Below are 16,461 nucleotides of genomic sequence, written 5' to 3'. Positions count from 1 at the left end.
AAGGCTCCTCTGGAAAGCCAGTAACCCTCAAGTCGCTCCCAGCTGTGTGTTTGCACCTTGAATGCATCTGTCTGCTGCCGCCGCTCATCACTGCTCCACCATGCCGTCTGCGGCTTCGCTTCAGGACGTGTTAATCCCACATTATTCACTGTCAGACCAGGCAGAGAAATTAAATGTGGTAATTCTCATAAAATAATGGTTCTGTTTCACAGTTAATGCTGTGCTTTTGAGGCAGGTTGAGGTGGAATTCATGTCCTGACGAAAAGAAGACAATCTCCGTACTGAGAAAACACCACAAGTTTAATAAAAAAAAGTTTTCAAAAATTCTTTGGACATATGTACACAGGATTGGACACACAGTCTCGACAGTCTTTCACAGGTTTGGTTTGAGATCTGACCTAATTGCCGTTCTTCCTGGGATGAATCTAAGCGGAACACCGCTGAGTGCCTTTCTGGATTTTACCGGCTACGTGTGAGAGGACTGACTCAGGGGATTAGAGTGAAGATCTTCTCAAAACTCTGAAGCTTTGAAGCCAGATCATCGTATTTCAGTGTCTGATAAACATAACCGCGATGTTTGCCTAAAGATAACGGGTCAGATGACTGTTAGTGTAACAAACTTCTATATTATTTCAGTAACTAACAGTCGCATGTAGTGGTTTTTATTCAACAGGGAACATTTCACTTCAAGGGTGAGTGGAAGTTAGATTTGTACATTTTTTTTTTGTGTGTGTGTCTGTATGTTGCCATCTTCACAAAGTCTATTTTAGATATGAATTTAGTTTTGACTGATCCTCTATCTCCATCATGGGCATTTCAGTCGAGGACACTTTCTGAACATGTAAGAAACAGTGGCAATAGCACAAAGTTAAAAGATAAATATGAGGGCTGTCAATGTTAATCATGATTAACTTGTGCAGAGCTCTAAAAAGATACATTTTTTTAATTTGGAATTTTAGTTCAGGTGAATTATAAGGATTAGATTCTTCATCTAAAGCTTGAAAATGTTACTGCCCATGCTTCGGACTGGTCTGTTTGCCATATGTACGCATTTTGCACCAGTTTTTCAGATCACTTGCTTGCTGTTTTAGTAAGTTTTCAAGTTTTTCTGATGGCGCCATTATTTATTTTCAAAGTAGCATTCAAAAGCGCCCCGATATATTGGATCACTCAAAGTCAGCACGGCGTTACTTTACTCCTCTAATGACCACACTGCTGTAGCATTTTGTTAAAGATGGATTTCCAAAGTAGACCATTGGGTCGACGTAACACTTGAAATGCAGAATAACAAAATTAAAAAAAACATGAAATTCAAAATAGGAATAATCCGAATTAACTGTAGAAATTCTGTGATTAATCGCGATTAAAAAAATTATCTTTTGACAGCCATAGTATATGAATGGGAACCTTTACTTAGCTCTTAACCCTTTATTGGACATTCACTCACGTTTGAAACTTAAATCACCATCTCTTCATGTCATTTACACATCCAGAAGAGTGTCTGAAGGCAACTTACACAGATTTTATTATCTCTCCTGAATAGGATAGATTTCTCTCTGGATTTCTGTAAAAAAAAATTGCTGACACAGTACTATTCTACAGTGGAATATATTCTGCAGATATACAGTCTTTTCCTCTAGACAGGAGGGAGCCGAATAAAAGGTTGAATGATGAAAAGAAACACGAAAAGAAACTTAATCTGTCGTAGTCTTTATCCTGTATTCCCCAGAGAAATATGATGTGCCTTTTAATTTCTCATTTTGTTTTACGGCCAACGTTTAAAATTAAAACAAACATTTATGTATGTTAATTGAAAACTATTTCCTTTGGCATTAAACTGACCGCAGTAAGTGAGAGATGTGTTTGACAGAAAAAGAGAATAGTTTTAGAGTGAAGATATACTTCAGGAGATATTCTAATAAATGGGCCATTTTATTAGTGTGATTTATGAGTCATGTTTTATTGATGAGTCCAGAAAGGGACAGCTGAGGAGCTGAGAGGTTTTATGCAGGTTTCACATCAATGATTCACTGTTAGCGGTACCGTTTTTCACGTTTTCTTGTAATAGGGTAATCGTTTGATGATGATCACCGTACAGAGAAATGCCAGAAACGCTGTAGTTTAATTTAGTGCTTTATTTTGGTAATTTGGTCTGCGCGTCACCGGGTCCAATAAACAGATGAATTTTCTCTGTTTGTCTGGACGGATGGGATTTTTATGACTTTCGGTTTAAATGCGATTTCGGTTAAAGAGGTTAAGAAATGCATGTCATGTTCAAGTTGGTTTCATTTCTGTAATTACTACGATGGAGATTGTAGCAGCCTGTGAAAGACAGACAGATTAAAAGTTTTTTTAATAACTACCTGAACTTTTATTTTAACATTTGCACAGAGCAATTAGGAAAGTCTTGACTCCCCCTATGCTCCTCTTCCTCTTTTTAAAGTAACTCTTCTCATTCGTCCTCCAGGGGAAACAGCGCATGTGATTAAATCTCTGCCCTGCCAATTAATTCATGGCTTCATAAATATACAAATGTGCTATCAAACTGGAACTGGATCATCCGGCTGAGTCGGGGGGCGGGGTGGTGGTGGTGGGGTGGGGGGGGGGGGGGGACTCGCAGTCTACTCGCTGTTGTATACAAGTCTATGAATTATCCAGCTGTTGACATGCTGCGCTCCTCTAAACAATGCCGCACATCATCAAATCTAAATAAATCCTCCAGATACACGCATCCCATTACAAAGCATATGGCGAGGAAGCAGCGGCAGCCTGCTGGCTTCACTTAGAGGAATAAATACTGATCTAAATGATTCATCGCACGCGTTTGAGAGGTTCACGATAAAAAGGTAAATCAAACTACAAACTACTGAATTACATTACGTAACTGATGAAAATGATTTAGTGCACACCGCTGGGTTGCGTTGACCTGTTGAAATGTGACAGTTATTGAGTCACAACTAAATCAACACCCGATTTGAGAGAAAGTTAACAGCTTAAGATAACGTTGTTTTCTGTGATGGAAGTATTGCGATGGAATGTCACTGAAACATGTTTGGAAGGATATTCCGGCTTTGAGAACAAAATAACTGAATGCTCAGGTGTTAAAAAAACATATTGGCATACATGAAATTATTGTTTTCAGGTCCGGATCACTTCACATCAACGTTTTCTGATGAGCGGTGGCTCTATAATCTCTTAAAACAGGTGTTTCTCTGCTATATCTGACAGATTATGCAATAATGGGCCTGCCGATATGCAGTGTGAAGCCACCGAACACTGAGGTGACATTAAATCAGATTTCGTCCCATTACGGGTCCCGGCGGCGGCCCGGCGTTCCGATGAGCCGTTTGGAGCTGTGCCAGGCAGCGGCGTCCTGCGAGAGGAGGACGAGAACAGAGAATGTCATTTTACTTCATCACAAACTCCACTGTGAGATACAGTCAAGAAGACCGTCTTCGGCGCGTCGTGCATTATTCATGCAGGATGTTGAGCGGCACTCTTCCTCTCTCTGCATCTCTCTCTTTATCTAAAAACTAAATAAAACACATTGAATGCAGTCACTCTCGCAGGGAAGTGCATGGATAATATATAATATATAAACATCACATACACAAAACAGATCATGAAGTTCTTGAGTGTTTGACTGACTGTACTGTCTAGATACCGAGACCGAAGGAAGCGGAACACAGAGACAGTTATTCACTCCGAGTCAATGAATTAAATGTGACTGCGACCGATGATATCCACGTGTCCCTCGCTTTTAACTCAATTAGAGCAAAAGGAGAAAAAAAAAATCAGCAGAGATTTCTGAGATATAACAGACAGATATGTTTTACCACTGAAAACCAAAAGTGATGGCATATTTTGCTGATAATTTTAATTATTTTGCTTTCTCAGTTCCCCAACACTGCTCTGGAATCAAACAATATATTTTCTGAATCCAGTATGATGGTTTCAAAATGTCCTTTATTCTTTCTCACAGTGTGTTTAAATGTCTCCTTTTTCCCGATCGGCGCTCGTTGTGGAAAGAAAGTTCAGAGACTCGGACCTGACATGTACGAAGACGCCCGTGTCTTCATCCTCCGCCCCGAACCTCCCGTGTGTTTGTGGTAATTGCTACCTCAGTGAGTCATACTTAATTGGCGTGTAGCTGTCAATAGCACAGGTAGGAACCGGGAGCCTCCATTTAAAGCGCGGGAGACACAGAGAGCAGCTGAAAGCTCTCACTGGCTGAGAGGAAGCTCAAATTCAGAGCCAAGCTGTTTATTTGTCGATTTGTTTTCAAGTGTTTTTTTGCTGAACAAGAGCACCACTGATTAGTGTGAAAGCTCAGGACGCTTCGTCTTTCTGTTTCTTTGTGTCGGTCCTTCCTCTGAGGCAAAGGTGGTTGTAAAGTAGTCTTATTCTGCTTAAGAACCTCTTAGGGAAGAGGCGAGGATGGGAAAATGAAGCAATAAACTATTAGATGTTTCATAGTATTTTTTGGGGTCTGGTGTTTCCAGACTGACTTGAAGATGTTTCATTTACTTTTGCACCCTGCATTGATGAGTTTACTTTTCATGGTTATTAAACTTGGACCACACCCACACCTTCCCTGGACAAACATGCAAATTCTGCACAGAAAGAACACTAATCCTGCACTGAATGAGTCATTTTTGCTCCCCCATCCGAACATATATTTAATTTAAATACCTATTGAATCGATTTCTTGCCACAGCTCTGTAACTGGGTAATTTATTTCACGGCTACATAAACAGCTTCTGAAGCAAACGAGTCTTTTTCATGATGCTTTAAAGGCTCTGCTTTGTTCCACTCATGCAGTAAGTTATATTTAAAATGAAATTATGGAGGAATGCACATGAGAGGCTCCATCATGCTGGACTCATTCACACATACGTTCTCGTAACTTGGGTTGGCTGACGTCTTGTGTCAAATTCTTCGCTGTCACCCAGTATTTATGGAAGGTTGACATTTCGAATTTGTGCATGTCAAAATTCATCCGTCTTTAGCGTACGGTTGAGGACAGAGGGTCAGGCAACCTTTTACAGCCGCTGGAAGACGAAGTCTCGGGTGTCAGGATGGTTTGTGAGCACTGCGGTACCTCTCTCGTGTTGCTCTGAACACGCGGGAGGCTCGATAAGGGCAGCTCCGGCTCCAGCAGGCTGCTTTTCACACAGTGCGCTCGAATATCTGCTCTTCCTCCACCGGCGGTAAATGAGGAAAAAAAAAAAAGGTCAAAGACGTTGGCCGGCACACACACATGGACATGCACACGTCTTCATCCATCAGCCAGAACATCCCGTGTGTGTGTGGTAATTGGTACCCTGGCGAGTCCTGCCTAATTGGTGTGTGTGCTGTGTAGCTGTCAGCAGCGTAGGTATCTCCAGACAGCGGCTGGGAGTTCGCATTACGGAGCGAGGCGGGGAAGTGCGGCGGCAAAACCCTGACGTGCTCAGATATAGATCACGGGAGCTCAAAGCGGAGCTGTTTACCTTGTAATTTGTTTTTCGGTGCCCCCCCTGTCACTGGTGTTTCCATTTTTCTTGAAGTCCCACTGGACAGCGGGGCCCAAATTAGCTTGGCAAGACCGAACTTCCAATACACCGGGGTGCTGAACAAGAAAACAAACAAGCCAGCTGAAGGGATTGAGCTGAGCTTATAGTTACTGGTGAGCCACAGTAGTTGAGATTTCCATCCTCTTAAACTGAGGATTGCTGCGCCGGACACGAGATAAGCCACCGAGCCGTGCTGTCACGCTAATTTAACACACTTCTCAAGTGAAAGCTGTAGACTAGCTGTTTGTAGTGAAATCACCTTTACAGTAAATAAGTTTAGACTCTAATGTTGGTCTGTCATCATATTTGCTTTGTTTAAAGAGATTTTGTTCCTGATTTTACTCTGTATTTTATTGGAAATGAAGGATCAGATCATTTGGAAACCAATTAGTCACAGGTTTGAGCACCGCTGGGTTCTTCATCAAGACAATTTGAAAACACTTGTAGCTTCTAATTGACCCATTCTGCTCTCATTAAATGACTGGTCTGCATACAAGAAAAGCAAATGACTTTAGTCCAGTTTAATGGTAGATATTGTTGCAGTTCACTGTTAGAGCATCAACACATCGTTTGCATTTGGGGTTTTCTATATTTCCTTCCTTTACATCCACCAGATAGCATGAGTGATTTCTGCTTTTCAGAGAAATCATCCAAAGCTGCATTTTCTTCTTGTTTGTTTAGTTTTTTTTTTTTTCTTTCTCACCTTGGCTAAGCAGCTGCATCAATCAGTTGAAAGGTATGTCACTTCACCAATTGCACAGCGGGAGAGATCCGTGAGTCTTCAGCTCGGTGCTCAGCCGCCGGCGCCGGCTGTTACAGTCGGCTCAATACCGAGCGGGGACTATACAAGCTGCGCTAATAGCTCTGCAACCTCCTATGGGCACATTGTGATTTTCTGAATTTTTCGCCGTCTTTTAATAAACCTTTAACAAGAAACTAAGTAATGAGCTGGAGCTGTGCTTTTGGCCTCCACAGAGAGCAGCCTCACCGCCCCGAGCTGCAACTGCGGACGGCAATAATGGTGATTTACTGGAGCCAGATTGTCTTATTGGTTTGTTTGTGCTTGTATGGAGCACAACGGCAAAAAGCCCTGCAAATACTAAAAGAAAACCGTCCCTCTAACCTTTATTGTTCACATTTCTTAAAGTGTGTCGGTGAAGCAGTTTTCATAATCTTGTCAGTCTGAACCAGCAGTTAGGTGCAAATTACAATATCCGACACTTCAGTATGAAATACCCACGACAGTGACGAGCACAAACACTGTCATGCAGCGCCTCTCGTTAACACGACAATAGATTATTCTTCCACAAATCTTCCGCTGTTCCTCCTGGGATCATTAGACTGAAACACGGTCCCCTCGTTATTCTCTCCCAGTGACGGCTGGGCGGACCGGTACGAGGTGGTGGAGGGTTACGAGCAGGAGGCGGAGGGGGGAATCACCATGAAGCTGCAGTCGGAGGTGGTCAAGTCCTTCGACGACTATTACCTGAAGCTCCGTCTGGACGCCAACACCAGGAACCCCTGGTTCCCCGAGTTCTGGCAGTACCGCTTCCAGTGCCGCCTCCCGGGGCATCCGCAGGAAAACAAGAACTACAAAAAAGTCTGCACCGGTAGGTGGTGACTGTAAAAATGCTTAATTAGTTGTTTGTGAACAGCACATGGTTTTCTCTCAGGCAGTGTCCTTTGTACTTTCAGAGACAGTAGATAAAGGGTTAAATTGTGAGTGCAAAACTCCTGAATGATAACAGAAACGTTTTTTCCCCCCTCCTTTATTTTCCTCCTGAATGTTCTCTCCCTTTGCTCACAAAAGGTGATCACGGTAAATTGTGTTCTTGTTAACGTTTCAATCACAAACCTAGAGAAAAAAAAGCACCTCAATCAAATTTACAATCAAAATAAACTGCTCAGCATGCCTTTAAACAAACGATAGATGAAGTCCATTGGTGGTTTGTGTTGAGTTTTACCATCGCTGAGCAGCACGGTCACTTTGCTTTTTCTACTTTGTGTCGCATCTTTACAAACCTTTTATATTCCAAAGATCTTCAAGGTGGTAAGTTCATCTTTCAAGCCACTGCTGTGACGGCGGTTTTTGGCTGAATTTCACCTGCACTGTGTTCACGTTTGACTGCTGCAGGACAGGAAGAGTTTGACTGATGCTCTTTGGAAAAATAACCCTGCCTTTAATGTCTGTGATTTCCAGTAAACGGTTTTGTTTTTTTTGTTCTGGAAGTCTTCGGATCTCAGCTGGAGAGAGAATTGCATCAGTCAAACTTTGATGTTAGGCACTGAGCTTGTAAGGAGGAAAAGACTACATTGGAAAAAAAAAATGCACAGAAGAATGGCTCATCCTGCTCACACACTTCTCACTGTATACTGAAACACATGAGAAAGATGAATGGAGACTGGTCTCACTCTTATTTGCCTACTGGATGTGCATGCTGATTTCACAAAGAATATCAGTTTTTTAAATGCACTGTCTAAATAAACGCAGGGTTAATTATTAATAATTTGTCTTCATTAAAAAAAAAAAAAAAAACAGTTTCAGCTTTTGGACAGTGCCTTTAGAGGACTGACGTACGCACACAGTCCCTGGGTTTATCGTGTTTTTAACCTGTATGGAAATGTTTCTGTTTTTAAGCGTTCTGATCAATGTCTCTGCTTTCTAACCTAAAGTATCCTGTAATATGTCCAGCTGCTGATGTCCACTTCTTTCCCCTCCCGACAGGAAATGAGAGTCTGCATGAAAACTATGTTCAGGATAGTAAGATGGGCTTTGTCATCAATGCCATCTATGCCATGGCTCATGGCCTCCATGATATGCACAAGGAGTTGTGTCCAGGTCAGACAGGGCTCTGCGAAGCCATGGACCCCATCGACGGGAGCAAACTGCTGGACTACCTGCTCAAGACGTCCTTCAGAGGAGTCTCGGGGGAGGAGATTTATTTCGATGAGAATGGAGACACTCCGGGCAGGTGAGACACTGAAATGGGCTGTTAAGAATCTGAAAGGGAAGAAAGGAAAATTGGAAAAAGGAGATTTCATATCATCAACTTGATTACAGAGTGTGGCTCTCCTGCTTCTCCTGCTCGCCGTCCTCATTAGCTCGTATGCATATGTGCGCATGCGTGCGCCAGCGCTGAACGCGAAAGGATGTAATTAGGTTGGACTGGAACAGATTCGGTGAATTGTCCACTGTGGCAGCCACTTTCATCTCTCTGCGGTCCATTAGACGACAATTGACAGTGAGAAAACAGAGCCGTGTCATTCCTCCGTCAGCTGGAGGTTAGGCGGCGCACGTCCTGCTCCGTTACGAAACTCTGTCCGCGGTCCAAACCTGCGCGAGCCCGTTATGTCGCTCGATCAGGGCTGGATGATGGGAAATGCAAAAAATGGCTGCTCTGCTGAAGAATTGTTCTCTTTAGAGCACCTGTCACTTTCCTCCTCACTATTCTCCTCCGTTATTGATCCATCAGTCCCCTCTGAAATGCTGAGTATTTTTATACATTCTTGTCTTGCCTGCGGGATAATCTTTCTCACACTCTGTGTGGTCGTTCGTCTTTCCCTCTTTGCGCCAAGGTACGACATCATGAATCTTCAAAACGTGGGCGACGATCGCTACGATTACTTGAACGTGGGGTCCTGGCACGAGGGCATCCTGAACATGGACGACAACAAGCTGTGGATGAACAGCAGTGACATGGTCCGCTCTGTCTGCAGCGAGCCCTGCTCCAAAGGACAGATCAAGGTGGGGATTGAAATCTGTCTCAGATGTTTATTATGACCATATCATCATGTAACCTTATCTATTTATGCCGGACATATATTTTTCCAAAGCTTTTTCTTATAAATGACAACATGCCTCTTAGTGGGATTACTAGTATAAGTAAAGGTCAAATAAAATCAAGACAAAAAATGTATAAAAGTCATGAGTAAACAACTCCATACTCAAGAGTAAATCTTCACCTTAAGCGTGAGGGACCTTTGGTCACTTAAAAAGACATTTTATGGATATTTTGGATTCTTATAGCAGTCTTTAGCTGTAACCAAACCACGTCATCTTTCTTCAGAATTATTGGAATTAATGTAACCCTTCATATATATTCATTTATTTTATTGTGCTGTTCCACTGCTTAAGATGATGTTCATTATCCAAAGTAACATTAGATCAAAAATTGTGTAAGGAATAAGGAATTAGAAATTATTTTTTCTCAGTTTAATTGCTGTTGTCAGAGTAAAATGTTGGGGTTTTTTTTTTGCCCGTGAGCAATATTAGAACTGTACATGAGATGTAGAAATTTGCTCCTGTGACCTTCACCCTACCTGGATGTGGAGAAGATCAGTAACAGATTCAGGCGTTGAAGCCCAGTTTCAGTAAAAAAAAAACCCTCATTTCCTTCATCTGGGGCCAATTGTTTTCAGTCACAATGATTTGCCCTGAGGGAGGGTGCATCCTGGCTCCTGCTTGATCACGCTTCCCCCGTATCTGCTTTGTTTCCTGCCCCACTTATCACCCTGCTTTACATATCACAGTGCAGGTAACAGCTACTTTAGGCGCTGAATATGAAAGCAGCTGGTTTTGATTTCTAAACACCTTGTCTGGGCCTCGAGAAGAAAAACTCCATGAACATCTCCTGGTCTTTGATATCCCCTCGATGGTGATCAACGTGCTTCTTGTCTTGGTTTGTTCGGTCTTCTGACAGGTTATTAAGATGTTTTTCACCCTGTGTTGTGTCTACTCTGCATGCAGGTGATTCGGAAGGGCGAGGTGAGCTGCTGCTGGATTTGCACCACATGCAAAGACAATGAATATGTCCAGGATGAATTCACCTGCAAGGCGTGCGAGCTGGGATGGTGGCCGGATGACGACCTGGCAGGTAGGAGAGACAACACACACCGAACGAATCTTCCTTTTATAAAAGTCACCCTCCCAAAGCATACGGCCACTCATACCCCAACAGCCACTTTCTCCTTTGCCATTGTTCTTCTTCACCCACCACCTCTCTCTCTCTCCTCTGCTTTGTTGTGACCTGCTGGTTGTTTTGACAGAGATTTTAGAGAGTCAAGAAGAGCTCTCAGTTCCCAGGTGTAAAATCCCATTACCTCCATGAGGGGCTCGGGGATACATTTCGTCAGTCTGTCGAGGAAGAAATTCTCCATTCGCTCTCATTACGTCTGGGAAATGCTAATAGAGAGAGACAGAGAGTTGAAAAACCCTGCTCATCCAGTTAGGTCATATCCGTCTATATGATTACTCATTTGCTCATTTAGGGCAGGATTTCTGTCCAAGAGCATGTGACAGTCTGGAATAATGGATTTGAGGCTTGTGGTCGATGTTTGTGTTGGAGTATGCAAACTCACCAGAATAGTAAAGTGAAATGCATTCAACACAGATGCCTCCTTAAGCTGAACTGGTTGGTCAAATGAAGAAAGCAAGACTTTGCTGTTATGAGCGATTCTCTCCACTACTGTTCCACTTGTGTACTGAAAAAAAAAAAAATCTGGTTATACAGAGGGAGAAAAGTTGGCCTATTTTAAAATTTCAGATATTCTATAATTTGACATATTAGGATTTAGCACACAGACCCCAGGAGTGGGTTTCTCCGTGAAGTTGCTGTAATGCTATTAGCGGAAGCATGTAATTCATGAGGTGTTAAGCTGGGGAAGTCTAGGGATGTCAGTTTTCTCCCGGCTTCGCAAACTCCAACCCCCCCCCGCATGTCAGATGACAAGAGTGCAACTAGTGCATAGTGACAGAGCTGACACACATAACCCACGTGTCTGCATGGGCATGTGAAAACGAGCGAGAAATCTGACAGAACGCGAGCCCCGAGATGTAAATGACGACGCATGCAAATCTGTTCCTGACAGGGCTGGAACGTAGAATCTAAACCCCGTGCGTACACGCACCCTTCCACGAGTGAAGGAATAAACAATTTAACACATGTATGTTTCATAATTATTATGAAAACTATTAATAGATAATGGATTTCAGCCCCATAAAGGTCATGTTCAATGCTGTAGCTTATCAATACCTGCTGTGCACATGTATCAGGGCTTTCAAAATGTTTTCAAAATTGAAAGTGTAAGGAATTGTGATACAGTGCTGATTGGGAGGAGTGGAGACTGTACTTTCCTAGTTACAGACCCATCTCATGTCTCTGCACTGCTGTCCTCCTCACCTCCAGACTCATGGGTTTTTATTCAATATTACTTTACTTTTGGAAAACCTACCGCCATCTACCAACCTTTCCCCTCTCTTTCCAGGCTGCCAGCCGCTGCCTTTGAAGTATCTTGACTGGGCAGACGTGGAATCTATAGTGGCCGTGGTTTTCTCCTGCGTGGGCATCCTGATCACCTCCTTTGTAACTTTTGTGTTCATCCAATACCGCGACACCCCGGTGGTTAAGTCCTCCAGCAGAGAACTCTGTTACATCATCCTCGCAGGCATTTTCCTAGGCTACATCTGTCCTTTCACCTTGATCGCTCGTCCCACAGTGGCCTCCTGCTACTTGCAGCGGCTCCTCGTGGGCCTTTCATCCGCCATGTGCTACTCTGCCCTGGTGACCAAGACCAACCGCATCGCTCGCATTCTGGCCGGCAGCAAGAAGAAGATTTGCACCAGGAAACCTCGCTTCATGAGCGCCTGGGCCCAGGTGATTATTGCCTTTATGCTGATCAGTGTGCAGCTGACGCTGGAGATCACCCTCATCATCTTGGAGCCTCCCGAGCCCATCAAATCGTACCCGAGCATACGTGAGGTCTACCTCATCTGTAATACTAGCAACGTGGGCATGGTGGCGCCGCTGGGCTACAACGGCCTGCTGATCATGAGCTGCACCTACTACGCCTTCAAAACCAGGAACGTCCCAGCCAACTTCAACGAGGCCAAATACATCGCCTTCACCATGTACACTACCTGCATCATCTGGCTGGCCTTTGTGCCCATCTACTTTGGCTCCAACTACAAAATCATTACCACGTCCTTCTCCGTCAGCCTCAGCGTCACCGTGGCGCTGGGGTGCATGTTCACGCCCAAGATGTACATTATCATTGCCAAGCCTGAGAGGAATGTCCGAAGCGCCTTCACCACGTCCGATGTGGTGCGGATGCACGTGGGAGACGGAAAGTCTGCAGCTCAGTGCGGGACCAACAGCTTCCTCAACATGTTCCGCCGGAAGAAGCCTGTATCTGGCAATGCCAAGTGAGTAATTGTTTTTTTTTTTTTTGGTTGTTGTTCATTGTTCTCAGTTTTAGTCTGTTTGCTGGAATGACTGGTTTCAGATGGTCAGATGCCAAAGCACTCCAATTGTAAAAGAAAAGAAAAAAAAAGAGACACTGGTTAGTCATATATTATTTTTTGAGGAAACTTTGACGTGTTTAAGCATTTTGCCAGTTTTCCAATTTTAAGTGTAAGATTCCTAGTATCCCCATCCAAGTTAAACTGAACAGATCCATTGTTATAGATGCAATCACCACTAAGGAACATCCCCCTCCCCCTGAGAATGAGAGCTTAGCAATAAAAAAAAGATCCTGAACTTTGACCAGTGGAGATTTCCCACATCTGACGTAACTGTAAAACCTGCATATAACTTGTTTGAGATTCACAGCAGTGGCACACGGACAGGACTAAAGTAAGGAGTGGGGCAGAAATGATAAGAGTGTTCCAAACATGTTTCAGCGTCGTCTCCTACCCTTTGCTGTGCAGCCCGTCTAATCTGCTAACCCAGTAACCTCCTACACCGAGGCGCCCGCTCGTAAAATGTCGAGGCTGGCAGATGTTTTGGCATGAGAAGGAGTCACTTCACTCTGTTCCCGGAGAGCTGCACTGTCAACTTGGTTATTGGCGTGTATTTTAATGCATAAAACTGGGGTTCGGAGTGACACCGAGAGAAATGCTGCAGGTGTCCCTTTGAATTCCCAGAGATGTTTTGTATTCAACAACAAACGGAGCCTGGCTGGTTAAAGCCCGGGATGAATTAAAGGCGTCACTCGCCTCTGTGATCTTGTCACCCCTGAACTATCAATGACAAAAATGTTTTTGACGCTGCAGCCCTCCCACGTGGGAGCCCGGAAACCCCGCTGCTTATTGGTTTAGCCCAAATTAACCTCACATTTAACTTTTCTCAGCATGAAAACCCTCCCCCCTCCTCGCCACCCTCCCTGAGTAATCACATTAGAGCCGGTCCGAGCTCACTCTGTCCTGTTTAGACACCTAAACTCATGCATGCAATGCAACCCATTTTATGTATAATAGAAGGCCAAATAAATGAGCTACATGTCCCTTATAATTCCTATAAAGTCAACGTGTGAAGCAATTTGAAGATCATAATGCTGTCAGCAGCACATTATGAATCGCTGTGTGTGAAGCTAATAGCCGTGATGCTCTCGGAGGCTCATGATTGAACCTCTCAGCCAAGCCGTTTATGCCCAGCCATGTTGTTTCAAAGTATTTTAACATGAAATGTTGAAATGCTGCTGCTCTACTGTGTCTCTTTGTTGATGATGTTGATGTTGTTGTTGTTGTTTTTCTGCCTCCACTTCCCGGTTTTCTGTGTTAGTAACTTGGGTCTTTATCTCGTTCATAGTTCTAATGGCAAGTCTGTGTCATGGTCTGAATCAGGTGCAAGACACCCTCCGAGGGGGGGGAATGTGTGGCACAGACTGTCTGTGCATGTGAGGAAACAGGAAGCCGGCTTGAATCAGACGGCGGTCATCAGGCCCCTAACTAACACCCCCGACCCCCACAGTTGTGAGCCCTCCAATTGCGACCTTGGCACAGACCCCCACCTTCCCCAAGAAACCCCCAGCACTAAGAATCTGTACAACCTGGCGGAGGACGACGACGAGGGCGCCGCACAGCCCCCCCCCTGGACTCAGGCTCGCCCTGAACAGACGCCGGGGCCGGAGTCGCGCTCAGACAAGCCGCCCCCCCACTTGCCCTCGAGCTCGGCGGCGCGCTCGCGGGGCTCTCTGGTGGACACACACACTTCCCACGTCCCCGCACCCAACGACCACCACACGGCCAGGGAGGCCGCCCCCGCCAACGAGCCTCTGAGCCTGACGCCCTCTCGGCTTCTCTCCGCCCCGCGGGCGGGCGTGTTTGAAGAGGAGAGGGCCGAGGATGAGGAGCTGGACCTCTTGCACAGCTACATTTACGACGCCAAGGAGGAAGGGGAGGGGGATTACGGGGACAGCGAGGATTTAACTCAAAGCAAGCCGACTCTGGAGGAATCGCTGGCTCTGTCTCCCCCCTCCCCCTTCAGAGACTCGGTGTGTTCGGGGGAGTCGGCCACCGGCTCCTCCATCACCGAGTCCATGTTCGGTAGCCCTCCAAGCTCGGTCTACACCTCAAACATCCTCCGAGACTTTGCACACAGCTCCTCAACACTGTGAGAGCAACGCCGCCGCTGACACACAGGCTGTCAGCAGACTTGTGCTCCACACACACGCACACAAACAGACATGCACACATATACACACACACACACACAAAACAGTATTATTTAACTTTTTAACTATTATTTTTCTGCGCCGACATTCGCTTGCTTGTATTTATTATTCTGCTTTTATTAGTAAGTGGTTTCTTAAAACTGAGTAGAAATATAAGGATTCTCTAGGAGTGCTTGCATTTCTGAAGGGCTGTAAGTGTTTAAAAAAAAAAAAAAAAAGCCTTTCTGTCAAATGTAAAAAAACTAGGAACAGTGCCAAAACTAGTCAGCTCTCATACCAAATTTTTGGTGAATGAAGAGACATAGAGAATCACAATAAGAGATGTAGCCGTGGTTTTCACAGAGGCAGCGCAATTATCAACGGTCTGTGAGAAGCAGAGGTTCGGAGAAACACGATTTGTGTACAAACCAAACATGCAGAGCACACTTCACAGACCAAACTCTCTCTAAGGACTGCAATAGTTCAAGTGCATTATATGGAAGTATCGATCTGCTCGTTGTTTGCTGCACTGTTCTGTTCACGTGTGCAGCAGCAAGAGCTGCAGCCAAAAAAAAAAAAGAAAAGAAAAGAAAAACATTTGCTTTTCGCCTTTTTATGAACTCAAGAATTAATTTCACCTCAGCTTTCTCCTGTCAGACCTCACTGCAATTTATTTATTCAGATTCAGCGGCGAAGGCGTAGTACCTAGACACTGCGTTTGTGTGTCGCAGGGTGTGCTCGCCACGAAATCGCCGATTACGAACTGAGATTCTGAAGACTTGCGCTGTACGATACGTGATTATGGATATATTGTGCCGATCAAAGTTTTTATCAACCCACATCCCCTGCTGTCAGTTTTTTACAATGTAGCTGATACAGGTAATAGTGTGATTGTAGATGATGGCAATGTTTATTCCGTTTACACTCAGTCATAAAAACCCTGAGGAGTTTTCTACGCATGGGACGTGGTGAAACAGAAACGCTTTTTGCTTTCCATGCCGTGTCGGTGTTTCTCACCTTTTCCGAGTTGGCTGTGTCGTCGTGATGGGAAAAACACAGTTGTACAAGTTCTCAAAGTTTGTAATACTGTTAAGCCATCTCTTGTTTTTTCACACAGGTGGTATGTTTGTAATACTGATAAATGTTTCTATATTTAGAATGTCAACAGAAAAAAAAATATATGTTTAAAAAAAAAAAAAGGTTTATACATTTTGAAACTGTCCTAAGATACTTGGTTTTTGGGTAACTTTTAAGCTAACTGGAGTCAACTGTATCCTCTTGGAAACACTTGGTTGTTAAAGTAACCAATGATTAGTTGCTTCTTGTAATGAGATTATTCATGTTTCAGTTTTGCTTAAATCTTGCATTATGAATTTAAGTAGTTTATTTGAGGTTAATTTTCTTAGCTATTTATCTATAAGAATGCAAATTTCCGTACAAGAATACACAGTACATAGTGCAATTGTATTGTATTTCC

The 16,461-nt window shown here is 44.0% G+C and overlaps 1 protein-coding gene across 2 annotated transcripts in view; it reads left to right on the top strand.

The window, feature by feature from the left end:
* The window catches only part of grm1a (glutamate receptor, metabotropic 1a), a 31,723-nt gene extending 16,332 nt beyond the window's left edge, over positions 1–15,391 (top strand). Inside the window, exons 4-11 of one of the 2 annotated variants that reach the window (XM_030110933.1) lie at positions 6,930–7,165; positions 7,366–7,374; positions 7,594–7,605; positions 8,281–8,527; positions 9,132–9,300; positions 10,303–10,429; positions 11,820–12,756; positions 14,176–14,405. In XM_030110933.1, the coding sequence (XP_029966793.1) occupies positions 6,930–7,165; positions 7,366–7,374; positions 7,594–7,605; positions 8,281–8,527; positions 9,132–9,300; positions 10,303–10,429; positions 11,820–12,756; positions 14,176–14,284 (1,846 nt within the window). In that variant the 3' untranslated portion in view covers positions 14,285–14,405. Of the gene's footprint in view, positions 1–6,929; positions 7,166–7,365; positions 7,375–7,593; positions 7,606–8,280; positions 8,528–9,131; positions 9,301–10,302; positions 10,430–11,819; positions 12,757–14,140 lie in introns of both variants that reach the window. The other variant, XM_030110932.1, reaches the window with a different exon arrangement.
* Positions 15,392–16,461: the final 1,070 nt, after the last annotated feature.

Source organism: Salarias fasciatus, chromosome 15, assembly GCF_902148845.1.
Source record: "Salarias fasciatus chromosome 15, fSalaFa1.1, whole genome shotgun sequence".
NCBI lineage: Eukaryota > Metazoa > Chordata > Actinopteri > Blenniiformes > Blenniidae > Salarias > Salarias fasciatus.
Note: the sequence above shows the minus strand (reverse complement) of the source record. Positions and strands in the feature narration are given on the sequence as shown.